General features: G+C 42.8%; 2 protein-coding genes across 9 annotated transcripts in view; both read right to left on the reverse strand.

The window, feature by feature from the left end:
• Positions 1-8,830, reverse strand: part of eif4g3a (eukaryotic translation initiation factor 4 gamma, 3a) — a 65,122-nt gene extending 56,292 nt beyond the window's left edge. For 6 of the 8 annotated variants that reach the window (XM_053674026.1, XM_017450499.3, XM_017450497.3 and 3 more), the window contains exon 1: positions 8,053-8,830. In XM_053674026.1, coding sequence (XP_053530001.1) covers positions 8,053-8,171 — 119 coding nt within the window. In that variant the 5' untranslated portion in view covers positions 8,172-8,830. The remainder of the gene's footprint in view (positions 1-8,052) is intronic. The other 2 variants (XM_017450498.3, XM_017450493.3) reach the window with 1 other exon arrangement.
• A 3,212-nt stretch (positions 8,831-12,042) lies between these two features.
• ece1 (endothelin converting enzyme 1) overlaps positions 12,043-15,536 on the reverse strand; it is a 32,754-nt gene continuing 29,260 nt past the window's right edge. Inside the window, exons 13-18 of the mRNA XM_017450714.3 lie at positions 15,167-15,270; positions 14,947-15,057; positions 14,769-14,836; positions 13,850-14,040; positions 13,029-13,124; positions 12,043-12,827 (exon numbers count right to left, since the gene is read on the reverse strand). Of these exons, the coding sequence (XP_017306203.1) occupies positions 12,651-12,827; positions 13,029-13,124; positions 13,850-14,040; positions 14,769-14,836; positions 14,947-15,057; positions 15,167-15,270 (747 nt within the window). The 3' untranslated portion in view covers positions 12,043-12,650. The remainder of the gene's footprint in view (positions 12,828-13,028; positions 13,125-13,849; positions 14,041-14,768; positions 14,837-14,946; positions 15,058-15,166; positions 15,271-15,536) is intronic.

Here is a 15,536-nt window from a genome sequence, read left to right on the forward strand (position 1 = left end):
ACGTGCCAAGCGTGCGTTTCATAAATGAGAGAAACGTTGGCAGAGACCGAAAAGTTTCCCTTTGGTGCGTAACTGGTCCAACCCCCAAACAGCTTCAACACTAAAACTGAAACTGGATCATTTGCTGCAAGTTAATGCCAATAACATCTGCCTTTCAGAGAGAGTTACTCTCCCGAAAGGAACCAGACGGCTTCAAAAAAAACCCTGAAACCTCGTTAATCACCTCCTCTCCGGATCGGACCTACAAATCACACGAAACGCAGCACGGTTTGTTAACCGTCGCAAACTCCCATTTGCAATCACATGTGCAAGACACTGCCTAATGTGAAAATGAATCCTACTCCAAGCAGAGCGAGCAGCTTCATCATGACACAGCGTTTTTCATAAACGAAGCGCCCTGGAGGTCACAAGCGCATGCTGTGTGCAAAAGATATATTAAAAACATGGCACCATCACAACTTTTAGCCATGCGATCTGCGGCTCGAGCGAGGTCAAGCCCTGTTTAAATAAGCCACAGCTTATTTCTGCAGCCAGTGCCTGATGGGCCGAGTGTAAACAGAAGGAATTCTGGAGAACTGCCCTGTGGGAAAACACACACACACACACACACACACACACACACACACACACTATCCCTACATGACCCTACAGGTACAGTAGACCTGCGTCATATCTGCCATGAAGCACAGGAAACAGTGGAGCCTAGGAGTCAAAGGGTTGTCTGTATCTGGAGTGGAGGACGTATTTTATTACGGATAGTGACGTGAACTGTTCTGCAGGGACCGAGTGTGCGCTCTCGTATGCCTGGCACTTCTTTCCATGCTAAAATGTCTTCAGCAGTCTTCTGGATGCGTATGAAAAAGGGGAAATCGGTGGATTTCAGGAGGTTTTATACTGGTTCCTTCTCCGACTCCGCAGCCGACTGGAAATCTACACACACGTTTAGTCAGACAGACATTTACCCACTCGCTCAGACTGCTCCTCGATCTCTCATTCACCGCGCACTACGGTATACAGAGCAGGGCAAAGAGCAGCAGAGGGTCCCGCTGGGGTGTGTCCCCACCTCCCAGCTCATGGACCCACTGTAGCCATGACCAGATTAGAGCGTGGTAGCTAGCCTTATATTACAGCAAGCTAGTTTGCTATACTTGCGTACTAATTACATCATTAAAATGAATACAGACTAAAAACGACTTCCTCGTCTAAGAAGTGTTCGAAATGTCGCGCATCGTTCTTGCCCTCTCAATAATGACGATTAAAAACGGTTGTTGTTTCAGCTATGAGATTATTCCGTCCTCACGTTGCACCTAAAAAGGTGTAACTCGAGCCTGGCTAGCATCTTAATTTCCCAGCGACCACATGGTGCCAACTGGGGACTTATAGGATGGCTGTGTGCCGAAGGTTTCCCTTTGTGTTGTCAGTTTCTCCACACCCGCAGGGTATTATTCTACCACCCTTGGCCCCCACCTCCCACGTTTGAAGGAGGAAATGTACCAGAAAATCAGAAGTAATCCAGGTTCACCTGGTATGGCATTACTGCCTGTCGCACCTCCTCTGCTGCCCATAGGATTACCTGACTCATCCTTGAGACTTGCCAACGTGCCTAACGCAAAACCAAAGCCACACAGGCCTGCACAATAACTAAGGCTGGAGGAAGCCCCACTGGCACATTAATACATACAGCGCCACGGGTTAAGGTTTCCGCCTCTTACACCTAATACCAGTCTGGCATGTTTGCCTAAAACAACCAGAACCATTTAGACCTGTGACGAGCCCCACTGCCAACGTTAATATAGAGCGTTTGATACACTATATAGCAATTTTAGCATGTATTCAGGGAACGGATTTTGGGCGAGACAGGCTTCTATGCATTGATTTGATAGCTTCAGTGCAAAACTAAAAGACGCAAAAGTCAAATATTCAACTTGTCTTGGCTGGTCAACTACATTTGGTAAAGATGTTAAACAAACAAACAAACAAATAAATAAATAATAGTACAAATTTGACTTAAGTAAACAAAATCGCTTTACCCTGACCGAAACGTACGCATGATTTCACGCAAATGCTGCCATTAATCGGAACAAGCGCGTTAATATTCATTCATTTGAAAGAGCTGCTGAGAGATTGGTCGGGATGCTTCAAGCAAATGAAAGATTTTAGGCCTGAGGGCTTGTTTGCACAATTGCATCCATCTGCAGCATGGGTATTAATAATAACCGTTACGACGGTCTCCACCAAAATGATTCAACGGCTAGAGAAAAGAACACAGAAGTGACCCGAAGAGAGACACAGTCTACAGCCAAATCACCTTCCTGTATTAATAATGTTGCCATAAAATCCATTTCCTTCCTTCCTTCCTTCCATCCAACCACTTTCTGTACCGCTTATCCTTACTGAGTCTCGGGGAACCTGGAACCTATCCCAGGGTTTATGGTGCACAAGGTAGGGTACACCCTGCACGGGGTGCCAATCCATCGTAGGGCACGTTCACACACCCATTCATACCCTACGGACATTTTTAGGACTCGCCAATCAGCCTATCGTACTTTGGACTGGGGGAGGAAACCCGAGTACCTGGAGGAAACCCCGAAGCACAGGGAGAACATTCAAACTCCACACACACAGGGCCACGGCGGGAACCGAACCCCCGGCCCTGGAGGCGTTTGGCAAACCACACTAACCACTAATCTGCCATGCACCCCTCCAAAAAAATACATTTGCGATGCTGAAAAAGATTCAAACATTAATAATTGGGCCTTAAATTATAAATCCTGATCTACTTTTCTTACAGTACGATGTATTGATATCGCAGTGGTTCAGTTTATCGTCAATACAAACTGAATGTATTCAAATGCGATATTTGCGTCAATAACGTCTCGTGAAGCCTGTAGAGGGATATTTCTTATATCCCTGGGATCTACCTTCCTGTAGGTTCGATCTTCAACCAAAATCCAACACCTGTTTTAGTTGATCAAGAACTTAAGGCAAGGATTAGACGGTCAGGCGGGCACGATTATGTTTGGAGCTAAAGTCTTCAGAAAGGTAAGATCTTCAGGAACAGGGTTGTTATTATTATTATTTTTATTATTAGACATTTTATTTATAGGCGCCTTACTTGACACCTTAGAAATACAATAAAACAATCAACCTTAACAACAATAATCATTACAGCCTGGACAGACTGGATACAAGCATAAAAGCGATCACGCAAAAGCCTGCCTAAAAAGATGTGGCTTAAGACGAGATATCAAAACTAGAAGACTTTCACTGTTTCACACATCCTGTGGAAACAAGTTCCATAAATAAGGAGCTGCATGACTAAAGGCTCGGGACGCCGTCGAAGAAGTGCGAGTTCGAGGGGAAACAAGCGTGAGGGTCGGTGTCCACTGCTTTAGAGGATCGGCTCATGCCTGCTTCCTAACAACGCAATAAATCCCACCATCATGTGACCATCTTTCCCAAGTACGGTTCTCACCAGGTCAGCGCTCGTTCCGAACGACAGGCACTCTTTCCCATGGGGCATCATTCCCAAGCGGATCCCTTTCTTTAGGATAGTCTTGCATCTTCAGGGTGCTGGATCGATCGTCTTGTGCACGTGTGCATCTAGCAAGCTGTTGAGGCCGTGCTGCTTAGGAGGTCCATCTCTACATCGGGGTCTAAACCCCGCAAGCCAAACGTACTGCGTCTGGATCGTCATCGCTGAGGGAACTGAGCACATAGCTCGTGCCAGTTGTCGGTTTCCATGAGATTCAGAAACTGGTTGCATGACTGTGGGTCTCGCAGCACGATTCCGTTAAGCACTTGTCGTATCTTAAAAGGCATCGGTTGTGTGGAGGGGAAGACCAACTCCAGGCCCAGAGCTGCGTATGAGCAGAAATCCAACTAACTTTTTAGACTAAACCGAAAACAGTGCGTGGTATGACTCTACTCCAACCCCATGCCGCATGCACGTTGCAGCATCCAGCTTACATCATGGTATAGTGCGATATACCAATAAAGTGAAGGAGTAGTGTGAGGGCTGGGATAAAGTCTGGAGAACTGAGGGGCTGGGTAGAAGGATTGGGGAAGGCTGAGAGAAAAGTATGGGAGAAGGTCTGTAAGCAGGACTGTAGGCTAGAGAGAGAAAAAGCTTGTTCTGTGAGACGTTGGCTGACCTGGGCCTTTGTTGGGAGGCGGTGGGAAGCGCTGCCTCGGCCACACATTCTGAATGCTAAGCAGCACTGCTATTGTGTAAGGAGAGCAGCAGCAGCCGCATGGACTAGCCGTCGCTCTGGTAACCAGTAGAAATACTCTACCTTGCCCTTGCTCTCGCTCGCTCGCTCGCTCTCTCTCTCTCTCTCTCTCTCTCTCTCTCTCTCTCTCTCTCTCTCTCACACACACACACACACACACACACACACACACACACAAAAGCACTCTGCTTAGCATCATCATCAAAGCAACACATGGTCTCACTCCTCAGAGAACAGAAAAGGCAGGAAAAGAAGGAGAGACGCAATGACAGTCCTTCCCAGAGGAACGAAGAACAACGGCCTTGCGTATATCCATGAGCAATCAAGAGTTTTAACAATGAGCAGATTTTTTTCAGTAATTAACTCAGCATACGTATTTAGAATTAGAAGGTATGAGGGGTCCCCCCCCCCATCAGCATGTGCTGCCCCAGTAGAAATGAACAGAAAAACTGGACTTACAAAGCTCTAAATGCAAGACAATCGAAGATTTAAACGCCCCGTCATACGTAAAACGTATTCCGAGATGGTGTTACTTTAATCTACCTATTAGTGCGATGTACTGATTGAAAAAAACAACCAAACAAACATCAGACTGATAATGCTGAAAAGTAGACTCAAGTTTGGGATTAAATGCAGTGAAGCTCATATTCGAACGCGCAAGATGCCAAAACACACCGCGGCCAAAAGTATGTGGACACCGGACCATTACATCCCTATGTACGTGCTGAACATCCCATCAATGGGCATCTATACGGAGATTTTAGAGCATGGCTGTGGGGATGCGTGTTCATTCAGCCACAAGAGCACTGATGTTGGTGTAGAGGCCTGGGCTGCAGTTCATCCCAAATGTGTTCAGTGGGCTTGAGGTCAGGGCTCTGTGCAGGCCACACAAGTTCTTCCACTCCAACCCTGGCTGGCGAACCATGTCATCATAGAGCTCACTTAGTACACAGAGGTATATAGACACGCTGGAACACGTTTGGGCTCCGAAGTACCGGTGGAAGGAAATCTTAACTCTACAGCAAACAAAGCCGTCCCATACAATTGTGTGCTTCCATCTTTGTGGAAACAATTTAGGGAAGGCCCACATACAGGTGTCCACAAAATTTGGCAATGTAGTGTACGTCAAAGCCTAGATATAATGACGGTTCTATAGCTTAGCAGTTACAGGTTAAAAGCCTTGTCCAAAGGTTATACAGTGTCTTTCTGACAGCCCTTTCTAGTCACTAGTTTTCTAAATGCTTCTTGTTAACGCCCACATGAAGACGAGGAAGCCTTTAAATGTTACACATTTGATGTTAGAGTTAATGTCTCCGACTGTACGGCGCTATGACAGTTGGGTCTGTGAAAGAGGGAGCTGGTATTACAATAGTGGTACAAATTGATACCACTTCATGGTAACGCAAATGCTGAAGGCAGTACAAATATAACTGTACAAAATAAATAAAATTAAAAAAAAAAAAAAAAAAAAAAAAACAACTCACAATGGCCACAGTTTAAAAAAAAAACAAAAAAACCCCACCTCTCTAAACTCCCGTCACCGCCTGCAAAATAAGCAGAGAAAGTCAGTCTGCTTCTGGGATGGATCATAGAGAAACTAAATTATTGCTCAGTAAACTTGACCAAGCAAGTTGGCTACAAATGAACATAAGCATGTGCTATTAATAATTTATATCAAACCTCTAGAGAAAGCAACGAGTCTGTTCACTGTACGGTACGGACTTGAACATCCCTGATGTGTGGATCTGCTTGAAAGAATGAAAGCTGTCTATGAACATGCTGGCTAGTACTCAACCACATGACATCATCAGAAACTTGAGATCCAAAAAAAAGGGGGGGAGAACTGGCACTTAAGCAGGGGATCTGGTGGTCCTTACACAGAAAAAGGTCTCTCATTCCTACATGAAATTTACAATATAATACTCCTACAGCATGTGCATTTCATGGTCACTCACTATTACTAAGAAAAAGTAACTACACACAACTTTAGTCAACCTGAACTGCCAAATGAGGTTGTTTTAGGGTGCGGCTCGAAAAACAAAACAAAAAACAAACTACTCTTGTCCAGGGGCCAGTGCGCCAGCCCTCATGGTGAAAGACCGACAGAGTCCCAGTCCTGTGTTTTGACTTCCTTAAATACATTTTCCCTCCAATAACCAGAGCCAGCAAATCCACTCATCCTGCTTCATGCGGCAGACTGTAAGAAGAATAGGAAACGTTCAAACTCGTCCTAAATTGGGTCAAACGTTAACCCTGAAGGTACACAAAGTGAGAGCGATGAAAACTGAGACTAATATGAAATTAATCCTTAAAACGATACACCACCTGCTGATTTGAAAAATTCGCACCCAAAAGGCATTTTAAACGAGCAGATGAACCAAAACACTGTGTTGTAGGTAAAGGATTAACAGTAGAACAGCAGCGCTTTGGCTGAACGTGCGCCGTGATGACGTCACACGACACGTCTTTAACCAAATCGCAGGAAAATCTACGGTAATCTTGAAAAATTCCAACCTCCTCCGGATCTTGCGGAGTTTGCTCGACTTTGCGTTCATTTCTGCGATGGCGAAATGACAAAATCCTGTAGGGACTGAAAAGTGGGATCAGGTGCATGCTTAAAAAAAAAATAAAAATGTATACAGACCACAGTGATGGTAGCGGTGCCGAGACGAGCGTCCCAGGGTCACAGCTCCAGGGTTCGATCCCGTACTTGTTGTCCTGGTAAAATTTCTTTGCATGCTCTCATCTCCTTTCCTCCCAATTCTCCAGTTTCCTTCCAGCTCTCAAAAAAAACATGCAGGTAGGCGGACTGACGTCTCTAACTTAAGCCCCTAAGTGTGCCCCTGAAACGGACCGACATCCTGTCCAGACCGTACTCCCACGTCAAACCCAAATGTTCCCAGGATGGGATCCACATACGATGCTGACCTGGATAAACCGGTTACTTAAGATGAATGAATGAATAAATAAATACCAGCTATGTTGCTTTGGCCACAATTCAACTACAAGCTTTCCACTTCCGGTCTGTGGTTCATGCTGGGACGGGACCGGTCAGCACACAGGGGCCCACACACTGTTTATATACACACACACACACACACACACACACACACACACACACACACACACGTGTTCTTAAGGTTTTAACTGGACTAAAATCCACTGACTTTATAATACACACGTAATAGATAGCGTCCCTTCAGGGTCACGTGATAGCCGGTCTCAAATGGCGCTCTGAGCAGGCGACACCTGCGCCAAACGAGGGGGAAATCCCGCAAACCTTTATATCCATTTAACCCTGACAACCTCCCCGCCATCACATATTACACTTAGCTCAATGAACCTGATAGGAACGCCGGACGTAGCGGCTTTTCGTGTAGGAGTGTGTACATTGAGGCGTTTCTGTTTTCTCTCCCTGAGCTGCCCGGTGTCTCTCTCTCTCACACACACACACACACACACACACACACACACATTCACACACAAAGCCCGTGTTGTCAAATATCACGAACAAAAGCGCCAGGCGGAATTGTAAGCAAACCAGCCCGTGAGAGAAAAAACAATCAAATAAGTAAAAATAATAACCCAGCACACAGCCCAACCCCATCGAACACACACAAACACATCCACACGAGCAGAATTCCAACCGCTAAACTAGCAACTGTGATTAGCATCCTCACGCGCTAATCTCTCTCAGAGAGGAATCCCTGCGAGTTAGCTAGCCACAGCGGCTGTTAATCATAACAAACATCCAGACCGAGCGCTCTCCGGGCTCTCCGTCGGTTTGTGGCGGAGTCAAACGCCGGTTAGAGAAGGATACTGAGGTACCGGCATGGTGGGAGGTTGAGGACCGGCCGTAACTCCCGGTGGTACAGACACAGGGGGAACCCGCAGCTGGCTCGGTCCCGGTACAGCGGCTGCGTTCGGTGCTGAACTCATGGCGGTGCTAAACTGAAGAAAAGAAAAAAGAAAACAATACGCGGCTAAAATACTGACACAGCGCAGCTATCTACCGCACATAGGCGCGTATCTTCTCCTTAGTAGGCCGTAGGAAACTTCACGCCATGGACTAGGAGTATTTCACTACTGGTGCGAAAAAAAGCCATTTTCGGTGCAGTCGCTTTTTTTTTCTTGGGGTTGCTGTACGTGCTGCTGTTCATGGGGACAGGAACGTTAACGTGAAGGGGGGGGGGGGGGCGTTCAGCACCCAACTCTCCTCCGCCCTGGATCTTCACTGACCCCGCTAATAAAATCCTGTACTTCAAATCTCTCCCAGCTGCTTTTATTCAGTTCTTCGCTTCATTTTGAAAGTAATACCTCATTCACGTCGGCGAGTTATCTCAACATGGCGTTGAAGCGGCCGCCTCGAGCAGTCCGGTAGTACAGACGATTCGGGAAGCGTCGGCAGATTTCGGAAAGGTTCGTGCTTTACCTCAGGCGCCTCGCTTGCTGAGATTCCTCACATGCCACAACAAAATGTCCAGCCGGGTCCTTTGGTCCTACATCTGTTACATTCCGGGCTGCAAGCGACTGAATGGCTTTACACAAAGCATCCGCACAGGCAGTGTAGTCTCTTTTATTTCCAAAACAAGCAGAGGGGAAGAAAGGGGCGTGAACCGTCACCGACAACACAGAAAATACGGGATAGACTCTATAGCAGTAATTTGGTTCGTTCTATCTGCCCAATCAATCAACCAATCAAGGTAAACGTTGACGTGTTTTAAAATACAATAAATGTCCACTCGGTCCAAATGATCAACAATACTATGCTTTGGAAATCTTTTGTAATGTTATTCACAAATTATGTGCATGGAGCGGCATCTAGCGGTGATGCTCGGACACTACAACAAGTCAGCCATAGTGTGGTGTCTAAAATAACACTGTCAAATTTGAGCTTAGTGTGTACTACTTACTACACGAGCACAAAAATGTTCAGTGGGATAGATTCGGGAAATATCAGTATTCATGGATTCAGTATTCAGTTTAAATGGATCCCTAATGAGCAAGACGGAGGCGGTGGTGGAAAGGGAAAAACTCCCTGAGACCACAAGAGCGAGAGCGGACTGGAGAGGAACCAGACTCAAAAGCAAACGCATGATCATTTTGGTGACACAAGAAAATGTGATTATAAATCATTCGTCGTTTATGACTGTATGGTGAACAAAGATTGTTAGGTGTGCTCTTGTCCTGTAATGGTTTAAATGCAAGCAGGGACTCCAGCAAGACTAGCTATGACAGCATATCTTAAAAGGAGAGCCAGATAGTAACACAGACATAAGGGCAGCTGGGACTTAAATCAGGCAGCCACTCCACCGTCAACAAAACTGAGAGAACGAGTGAGGTGGATGGGTTTGTGATGGGTTTTCTATGCCTTCAGATTTCTACCTAGGTTTTAGTATAGCCTAGACGTTAACCTTGAGACAGTGTCTGAGTCCTGAACACTAATTGGAAGACTGTTGCTTAACTGTGGGGCTCATGCTTTTGCTGGTCTCTTGGACCAGAGAAGAATATTACATGACTGGAAATCAGTCAAACCACCATCAGTTTCACTCTGGCTCAGCGATATGAGGTTTTTTTTTTTTTTTTTCAAAATTGAAGAAAATGAAATATTCACGTAGAGGATCCACTAAACATTTATTATTCAGTATGGAACCCCATGATTTTATACTTTGAAAAGTGCATAACTCTCCCCCAATCTCAAATTCTCAAAGTAGAATCAGAAGACCTATGTTTATGGGACAATCAGACCCAATGGGCTAACAATAGCACTAATTATTTCCTCACTGTCAATATTATCTGCATCTTCAGAAAATATTTATTTGTTTATTTCCCTCGAGTATTCGTTCTGGGCGGTGGGTGGGGGAAGGAAAATTGGAAAACCAATAGAGAAATATTGTTTACCAGCAGATATCGTATAATGCATCTTTTTCAGCTCTTTCAGCAATAAAAGATCCTGGGAGAAAAGACTCATCTGAAAGAGCTCCTGTTGCACTTCAAGCAAGGACATGCTGCATACAGTTATAAAGGAATCAGAATGAGACTGAAGCCTCTTTTTTTTTTTTTTGTAAGGGAAATGCTCAGATCTCTGCATTGCAACACATCTAAACCATTTGGATAAAACTTTATTGTATCACATTATCACATTGCATTAAGGCAAGAAAATCCATTACAATCTGTATTCACATTTTACATCTGTATCATATGAACACTGGTCATATTAATGGACCCTTAATGTCTGCAGTTTCAGAAGTCACATTTGAAGAGCAGCAAATATTTCCCATCATGTCAAACAAAGCTCTACATTCATTCATTCATTCATTCATTCACCAAGCCCAGGTAAACAACACTTCCTACAGCAGGCCATACATAATCCATGAAAAAACCCCAACATGTTTGAAGTATTGCACAATACATACATCATGTTCCAAAAAAAAAACAAAAACCAATATCATGGCATATAAAAGCAAAATGGAGGATCAGATTGTAAAAAAAAAAAGGAGAACAAAAATGAGATCAATAATCAGAGCAATGGAAAAATACCATGCTTTGTACTCTGTAGTCATTGTCAAATTGTAAATATATGTGGATCGCACTGTTCAAGTCACTGAGCGGAGATTTACTAGAACATCTTGCACAAGTAGACATGCTTTAAAAAAATCTAGTTACTGCTACAAGATTCCTGGATCCTGACGCTAGGAAATAATTAGGGAAGAGGCGCTCTGGGGTAAATTGCAACACTGCACTGAAATGATGGCATCTTTAACCTAATCACAACACATTTATTGAGAGGCCGTGCTCTTGTCTAAGGCTTATGTTTCATCTGGATGAAGGCATTCCTTAGATTTATTTACCTGCTATGTTTTTGAGCCAATTATCTCTCTCTTTTTTTTTTTAAATCCATGGACAATAGTGACTGATTGAATTATCACTTGTATATTAAATGTTTTTGTGATGATGAGGGATTTGTCCAGAAGGTAATTAACGTGGGGTTGTTTTTTTTTTTGAGATGGTCAAAAAAGGCCATGAAATGGAACCATTCCTACCCGAGGTCCTACAAAAATTTAAAGAGCCAAGAACCAAGTCAAAGAAAAGCTACAACTACTAATCCTGATATTTCATCGAGCATTAAGAATAAGCTTTTACTTAAGTCATGCACATTCTTACAAATTACCAAGTGGCATCATAAGACCATAATTTAAATGAATATAAATTGGTTGAAGCACTTGAGTATATCGTTCCTGGTTATTTCCCCTTAGTACTTTATGTTGATTTAGAGGTCATCATCATCATCATCTCTAAATGTTTTAACTTCACTGAGAATGGTAATTTTATTTAAGGTGGGCGACTTCATTCATCTTTCCCCTACTATATTTATTGTTATTATTGTTGTTCATTCATATCAATTCAATACAGTTTGTGTTGTTTCCCCTCAAATGTCTAGATTATATTATATATATATATATATATATATATATATATATATATATATATATATATATATATATATATATATATTTTTTTTTTTTTTAAATTAAAATAAATGACATTGCATATTTTCAAAACTTGAGTCAGGGAATTATCAAGTTTGATCAGGGAAAATGCTAACCCAGGGGTGTCAAACATATGGCCAGTGAGCTAGGTTAATCCCAATAAAAGGTTCTAATCTGGCCCAACAAATTAATTTAGAATACCCGTTTTAAATCTAAATGGTCTTGTGGACCATAATTAAACTGAAACTTTTGAAAAAGCTAATTGCCGTTTTTCCACTAGGGGGCAAAATAGAGCAATAAATGAATCTACTGACAAAATGTGCTAATAATATGCCTTTTTAATTTTTTTCAAATTATTTATTTAAAGCAAGCTAAAAACTTGACATATAATCCCAATTAGGTCCTTTTCATTTGCATGTTGTAGCATTACAAATTGTGGAACAGATTTTGGTGGTGGTGATGGTAGGGGTGGGGGGGGTGAATACTTATGCAATACACTATGGTTCTAAAAAAAAAATATAAAAAAAAATAAAAGGGAATAATTAGAATTTGCTTTCTTGGTAATGAAATGCAAACTGAACCCATTCTTGTTCATGGTAATAAACTACATTCAATAACATTGTATGACACATGGCATGATTCAGTGATCAAACTGTGAAATATACAACATTGTAACACAAGAAGAACAGAAATAATCTCCTCGTAAAATATAATAGCATATAAAAAAATAAAGGCGCATATATTTACAACCCCAGTTCTTTCTCCCATGTTAAACATACAGTAGTCTTTCCAGTGTAAGAGATTTTCTTGAGTCCCAATGAGAATACAATCGAGCCCTATTTTAAAACACATTTAAATACAAGTCCTCTGGGCTTTGCGAGAGAGCAAAGCACAGGTTCCTGGGATGCATCAAACTGTGGTGATGGGATCACCAGAGTTCACACTTGCGCTTAGGGTTCATTGGCGAATCCTCCTTACAGCCGAAGTGTTTGGAGAACTCATGGGAGTTGGAGATGGTGCCAATGACTCTGAAGCGTGAGGGGCTGTGGGGGTCGGTGATTACACCCTCGTGAGAGCTTTCAGGGGTCCGCACTGAGCACCACACCTTCACCAAGAGGAGAAGAAAAATGCTTACCCCAATAATAACACACATAAAAGATGTTTTATTTTTCACCGGGTGCTAGGCTGGACCATGCCAGATCACAAACTAATTATGAATTAACACCCAACAATAACAACAACAACAACAACAACAACAACAACAACAATATTGGGGGGAAAAACAAAAAACAAAAAAAAAACCAACCTGGGCAAAACTAACAAAGAACAGCTGATGATTAGTCATCCCCAGAGCGGGCAGCGTAGCCTCCTCCCCATTCTTCTGTATCCAGTTCACATAGGCCTGCAACACAAGACAGCATTCAACACCATACTTTAGTTTAAAAAAACAAACAAAAAAAACAAATAATAAACTTGTTCTTATTGCTTTCTCACTCTTGTTTAGTTTGACACACTGCTATTATTTCTTTCTGGAATAGAATTCCCAAACCATCTCAGAGAAACTGTGCTAATCTGGGAGCAGCTTTTGTGACTTGGCAGGACTTCAACAGGCAGAAGCTGCTAGGAGATGTTTTGTCAATACCAGGCCTGCTCTGTAACCTCTGACTTTTTGCCTGGTGGAAAGAATGAGACGTGGCGAAGGGTGACCCATTCCGAGCCACCTGTTGTGTTTTCAAGGCTTTGCGAGAGGGACGCTCCGTTTTCTACTCCAGATTTTCCAGCTTGTGGGTGCTGATTGGGAAGGATATGTGGAAGGTGACAGCGTTCACGCCACACTCTGGGTCGTTATGGAGAGTAAATGCTGACCTGCTTGTTCTTTTTTTTTTTTTTAACTATAAAAGCATGAATGAAACTCACAACTTGAATTGGAATCATTTTAATTTGGGTTGTGAATGACTGTAAAACCCAGTTCCACCCCCTGGCTCTGATCTTTTTGTATGTAGACAGGTGATTCGATCTTATAAGCATAGTTTTATGGACAGAAGGACGTTCCGACACCGATACTTCTACTGAGAAATACTTTTTAAAAAAATAATAAATTAATTACGGCAGCGGATCTACACAAACCTTGTAAGCTGCATTGAGGCCGCCGTTATCAGCGATGTTCTCGCCAAGAGTGTTCGCGCCATTGAGCGGTTCGTTGTTGATGCTGTAGTTGCTGTATTGCTCCACCAAACACTGGGTTTGCTGCTTAAATGTCTTCACTGATGTGTCCTTCCACCAGGAGCGCAAGTTACCATCCTTATCATATTCTCTTCCTAGGAGCAGAACACACCATTGCATAGACATACATCCATATTAAACCCTGAAATATTGATAAGCGATTGGTTGTTTTAATATCTTACGCATAAAATTGGTATTATTTACCGACATAATGCTACTTCATTGGACTTTTAATGTTGGGCAACCACTAGCGGGAAACCAAACATAATGGCCTGTAACTGTTTATTTTGGCTAGAACGGAACGGCAGATAGACACAGAGTTTTGTTTACAGGGAAAACAAAGTGAATTGTATGCAATGCGAGATTGGAGTACTTTAATCTAGCAACAGTGAACCTTAGGGAACTGGACATCACAATGGATAATGACCAGATTCAGCTGTTAATCAATGAAAACTGTGAACTGATGGAAAACACCAGGGAACAATTCTTAGCAGTCTAAAAAGCTACGAAAATATGTTTCAAATTGAATCAAATTTGCAACCCCTTAAATTCATGAACAGCCCATTGTCAAAAAATCATCAAAGTTGAATCGAGTTCAAGCTAGACTATACCGTAAATGACCCTGTTGTTTATACATGAATAAAGCTACTGTTCATTCACAACATGAAATGCCAAGGGGAATCATTTTCGCACGGACTTCTTATATGACGTTACGTTACTAGCAGGCCTTTCTTAGCCAGCTAAGACCTGGCTGTAATCTACAGCATAATTCCATAAGAACAAAAAACTACAGCGTGTCTTAAAAGTACTGCAAACTGTTTACCCTGATCATCAAATGCATGAGTCAGCTCATGACCCATAACGACACCAATGCCACCGAAATTCAGGGCTCTAGAAAAGCAAATAGTAAAGATTTTCTCATTCACAGCACGGTTTATCATTTTATACATTGGCACCAGTAGTAAAGTGACGACTTAGGGGGAGGTGTGTGAGGCTTTTACTTTGGCCAGGCGTGACTGTAGAAGGGGGCTTGAAGGATACCAGCAGGAAGTACCATCTCATTCTTGGTGGGGTTGTAATAGGCATTGACTGTAGGTGGGGTCATACTCCATCTGTATTAGAGGAGGAAGAGGCACGTTTCAGCAGAGTTCTAGTAAGCAGAGTGTAAGAGAGAGGATAAGCAGAAGGTGTAGCGAGTGTGTGAGTAGGGCAGCAGCTTACTGATCTTTGTTTGGGGCTTTCCTCAGCTGGTCAGCTGTGACCCGGCCAGAGAAGTTGTAGTACTGCATGACATTCTGGAAGTATAAGTCTGGAACGACTTCAAACTAACACAGAATGACGACATTAAATATACAGTGGTGCTTGAAAGTTTGTGAACCCTGCATAATTTCTATATTCCTGCATAAATATAGCCTAAAACATAATAAGATTTTCACAAGTCCTAAAAGTGGATGAAGAGAACCCAATTAAACAAACGAGACCAAAATTATTATACTCGTTCGTTTATTTATTGATGAAAATGATCGAATATTACATATCTGTGAAGCTTTGCTTTCAGTATGTGGTGTGACCCTCTTGTGCAGCAATGACT

Source organism: Ictalurus punctatus, chromosome 21 (assembly GCF_001660625.3).
Source record: "Ictalurus punctatus breed USDA103 chromosome 21, Coco_2.0, whole genome shotgun sequence".
Classification (NCBI taxonomy): Eukaryota; Metazoa; Chordata; class Actinopteri; order Siluriformes; family Ictaluridae; genus Ictalurus; species Ictalurus punctatus.